Source organism: Drosophila elegans, unplaced genomic scaffold, assembly GCF_018152505.1.
Source record: "Drosophila elegans isolate 14027-0461.03 unplaced genomic scaffold, ASM1815250v1 contig_468, whole genome shotgun sequence".
Taxonomy (NCBI): Eukaryota; Metazoa; Arthropoda; class Insecta; order Diptera; family Drosophilidae; genus Drosophila; species Drosophila elegans.
In genome coordinates this window covers 3,861,191-3,865,618 of record NW_024545855.1, presented here as the reverse complement: position 1 = coordinate 3,865,618, position 4,428 = coordinate 3,861,191, and the positions used below count along the sequence as shown (strand labels likewise).

General features: G+C 41.2%; 1 protein-coding gene across 2 annotated transcripts; it reads left to right on the top strand.

The window, feature by feature from the left end:
• The first annotated feature begins 480 nt into the window (after positions 1–480).
• LOC108143092 (adhesion G-protein coupled receptor G7) lies at positions 481–3,774 on the top strand. 2 transcript variants are annotated; one of them, XM_017267311.2, is made up of 3 exons: positions 481–674; positions 748–1,971; positions 2,372–3,774. In XM_017267311.2, exons 2-3 carry the CDS (start codon positions 834–836, stop codon positions 3,559–3,561), a joined length of 2,328 nt encoding a protein of 775 aa, XP_017122800.1. In that variant the 5' UTR covers positions 481–674; positions 748–833; the 3' UTR covers positions 3,562–3,774. The 2 variants fall into 2 exon arrangements, with proteins under 2 accessions (XP_017122800.1, XP_017122799.1); XM_017267310.2 differs by having other exon boundaries at positions 481–1,971.
• Positions 3,775–4,428: the final 654 nt, after the last annotated feature.

Genomic DNA, 4,428 nt, shown 5'->3' with positions numbered 1-4,428 from the left:
GTCGTTAAATCTTTTGTGCAACTTATTTAAATCTTAAAATGAAACTTTATAAACTGTGAATTTTTGCAATAAAAATAAGCCATTGAAAAAAGTAACGTAAAATGGTTCATGTAGACTTTGGCTGATAACCGTTTGACAAAGTATTTCATTTCTTTTTCCAGGTAGAAGTTTCTTATCTTGGAGTTCAAGAACGTAGGTAATGAATCAGCACGAGTATTCTAATGTCTAAAGACCGGTAAAAAGGCGTGAAATCGCTGTTTGCACAAATAAAGACGACGTCACAAGTTTGGTGTTACTTCCCTTCCCCAAATTTTTCAATTCTTCAGATGCCGACGCCGTGTTAATCACAATGTAAATTATATTAAATGTGGTAGACTAGGCGCTCTTTTGGTTTACACAAAAGTTTCGATTAGCGATCGTGGTGACAATTGATAACAAACACATTACGGATATCTAATCGGTCGCCAGACAGTTCAGTGCGCCGTGATACTTCGAGAGAGTCGGACGTGAAAAGAACTTGCCGTACTTGTTTGCAGTTCCGGAGAACTGCAAACAGCTGTCGTAATTAAGTCACCATACACCATACGCCATACGGAAATCTAAACGACCGACAGAAAATTCAGTGCGCCGTGATATTTCTTGAGAGTCGGACGTGAAAAGAATTTGCCGTACTTGTAAGCAATTCCGGAAAACTGCAAACAGCTGTCGTAGTTGAGTCATAGGCCATGAATTTTAACTTGTTTCTAGGGCTTTTTTTCGTCTTGGCCTTGAAATTGCCTTTGAAATTGACGGCCACTGCGTATAGCAATGAATACTGCCCTTTGGAGCGCCAAATGTGTTTGAGTAATGGCACCTACGATCACTGCTTTGGACTAGAAGTAAGGTATCCAGGAAAAACCAACCGGTCAACCGACCTAGTTTATTGTGACTCGATGTTCTGCGAACCAGAGGATTTTCAGCATGACTACATCACCCGCAACCACGATCAAACACCCCACTTGAATAGCTGGAAACGGACTAAAATTGGCGAACGTGCCACTTTGCACGATGTTTGTTTGCTGAGGAATGGAATGCCGGTCACCAGGGCCTGCAAATTGCAGGATTTTCGAGCTCACTGGGAGTCCTTGGACGAATGGTATCCTGTGGTGTGTCTCAGGCGTTTTAGGGAGCACACAATCAGTGGTGATTTGAATAGCCTGCATGATGACATCCTCGAGGGCAGGCGACACACCAATGACACCCAAGGACGTCGCGGGATGACCGGCTTGATGAGGAACATGTTCCGACAAAGGGATAAAACTTTGCTTCCTGCGGATGTCCATATGACGGGTCAGATGTTTGGCACCCTGATGCAACAGGACAAGGATGCAGCTGTCAGTGTTGATTTGGTCAGTGTCTGCAACGAGATAATGTCCTGCAATAGACAGGTGCTCCGCTTGTCGGCCCAACTTAATGCCACGAACTCTCTTCTTAGTCAGTTTGAAAACTACATGGATGCTTTACCCGAGCAAATGGTGCCCAAGGAAAGATGTGGCAAAGTAGTTCCCAAGCCAAGCAGCGATGAAGCTGAAACGGCCACCACTGGCGTGGAAACATACAACTTTGCGGATATAGGTGTCCAGGCTTTGATTACCGGCAATATCAGCGTGTTCTTCGCCAATCCAGAGTGCGATAGCATAACTGGCATAGCCATATATTCAGCTCCATCGTGGGATCGACGAACTTCCGCCAGTGGCTTCTGGTACCGCTTTCTTCGATCCTCCGATGTCTTGGCTAAAATAAAGCGGGATTCTGATTTAGAGACAGCTGCCTTTCTGCCGGAGAATCTTTGGCGGGAGGTAAAAAGCAAAGGAGCTACATATATCATTTTCAAAGTCTACTCCCACGATGCCCTCTTTGTGGAATCCACACAGCAACGCAATCGCAGGCCTCGCAGCAAGGTGATTTCCATTTCGTTACCAGGATTAGAAAGTAAGTACCAGTTTACAGTGTATTAAAATAAATATTAAAAATATTTATTGAACTCAAACTTGTGTATATCATATTTAAGTTAAATATTAAATTATAATACAATATTAAATACAGTGCATATTAAATTGCATAACACATAGCATTTAAATAGTTTATACTTGACTTTATTGAATTTTAATTAATTTAAATATGGTTTTGAATTTAGTTTAGAGTTTCAGATATTATAAAAATCAATTCCGAAAAAAAGTCAAATAAAACATTTAAAAAAAGGTTAATATTTCCATATTTAAAAAAACTTAAAACCGCAATGGATGATATTTATCTTTACTTTTGCATTATTTAGCAGTACACATTTTACATTTCTGGACCTTTGGCATAATAATAATTCTTTGCTTTACAGACAACTTTCTAACTTTGCCGTTGCCGTTTCTTCTCCGCAATGAGAACCTTCAAGATCCCGATGCTAAGGCCCTTAGTTTAGGAAGTGGATGCGGTTATTGGAACTACGAGACCTGGCTGAGCGAAGGAGTCACTACGAGTAGCAGTTCAGATCTGCTGAAGGATCCCATCATCGAGTGTCATACGTACCACTTCACTCAGTTTGCATTTCTAGTGGGTGGCAGCTATCGGACCAACGACCTGGGCGAGGAGGTTCTGATCACACCCATAAACGAGAAAGTGCTGGATATAATCTCCATCGTGGGATGCAGTCTTTCGCTGCTGGGAATACTGGGGATTTTCCTCTCAGCAGCTCTATTTAAGAGTTGGCGAAGTCAGGCCTCCACGAAGGTTCTACTCCACCTTTGCCTGGCCTTGTGTCTTCAGATGGTGCTCTTCGTGTTCCTGAACACAGATGATATATCCGAACAACTGGTGGTTAATGGGGACACAGTGCGTTGCGTGGCTCTGGGAGCTGCCATGCAGTACTCCATTCTGGTGCTCTTCAGTTGGATGCTGATCATCGCCTTCCTTCAGTTTCAGCGATATGTGACCGTAATTGGAATCGAAAGACCGCGTCACTACATCCTGAAGGCTGCCCTAGTGGCCTGGTCACTACCTTTGGTTCCCACCCTGCTGGTAGCCCTTATAGATCCAGATTCTTACCTTCCTTCGGCTGCTCAACTCTCCACGGATACAGGGATCTGTTATCCATCCGGATATGGTCTGATCTTTGGAGTGGTCCTACCTGTGACCCTGATCACTGTGTCCAACCTGGTAATCTTCGTATATGTATTCTACAGCATCTCGCATTCCCTGAGCCAGAGCATCCACAAGTCTGAAAAAAAGATGGTCGTGAAGCAGATCCGACTCTCCATAATGCTATTCTTTCTGCTGGGTCTCACCTGGATCTTCGGAATATTCGCCTTCATGCAGGCAGGAGTGGCCTTCTCGTACCTCTTCTGCATCACGGCCACCATGCAAGGATTCGTGATGTTCGTCTACTTCGTCCTTCTGGATTCAGCGAACCGACGTGCGTGGGTGGGTCTGATCTACCCCACCAAGATGAAAATGGACGTCCAAAAGCGCACCACCGAGCTCCAGTCCATGACCACCTCATCGACCAACTTCACGAGCAGATCGCACAATTAGTTACAGCAACTTTAATATGTCCAACGAACAAAAGGTCCTTGACCAGTTAATTCATAAATTAATTCTTATGTTTGCCATTATATATAAGTTTTAGTTTTAACTACTAGATTTGTAAAAACATAATACACGAATACAAACGTATTTTCCAATATCAACTTTAACAAAGCATTTAAATAAACATTCATGTTTTTATTAAACTTTTTAAAAATTTAATAAATTTTGATAAGTTTCTTTTGTTTGCAATTGGAGAGTTGTTAGCTATTTATTTTTATTTTGTATACAAAAGATTTTAAATTAATCCAACAGTAGCTAAAAAAATATTCATTAAATACTTTAAATATATGATTTTTATATTGGCAATATTTCCTGAAAACATTTTATCTCAGAACTGATGGAGCTACGCAGTTGAGCCATAGGTAATTTAACTAGGGTCATTCAAAAAATATATATTAGTCTTTGAAAGAACGAACTCTTTAAGGCAGGATGTGATAATTGCGAGGATTTTGAGGACAGACTTGTTTTTGTTTATTAAGAACACTATAATTTCGATAAAGTTGTTTTACAGAACGGGCAATATTTAATATTAATTTCAGATAAATGTGCATTGGTTCAAAACCAACCCTTTGAGTGCAATTTAAGGAAACCATGACAAAAACAAGCAACGTTGAAATGTATTTGACTCTGCAAGACTCTGTTATCCAGCTTGAAAATACTTTGATTCCTACTTGTGTTGGCAGTCAATTTCTTTCGAAAGTCACAACTACTGCGAAGAGAAGCTGAGCACCTGGTAGGTGTCGGGGACACACAAATTTAAGCAAACTTGAGGCATCTTTGACTTTAAATGTGCACTTTGATGTCATTGCCATT

Bases quoted from the DNA above. Each gene is read 5' to 3' on its own strand.
- LOC108143092 (XM_017267310.2), top strand. From the start codon at position 726: ATGAATTTTAACTTGTTTCTAGGGCTTTTTTTCGTCTTGGCCTTGAAA. The intron at 1,972-2,371 runs GTAAGTACCAGT...TTTGCTTTACAG, and splicing joins TTCGTTACCAGGATTAGAAA to ACAACTTTCTAACTTTGCCG.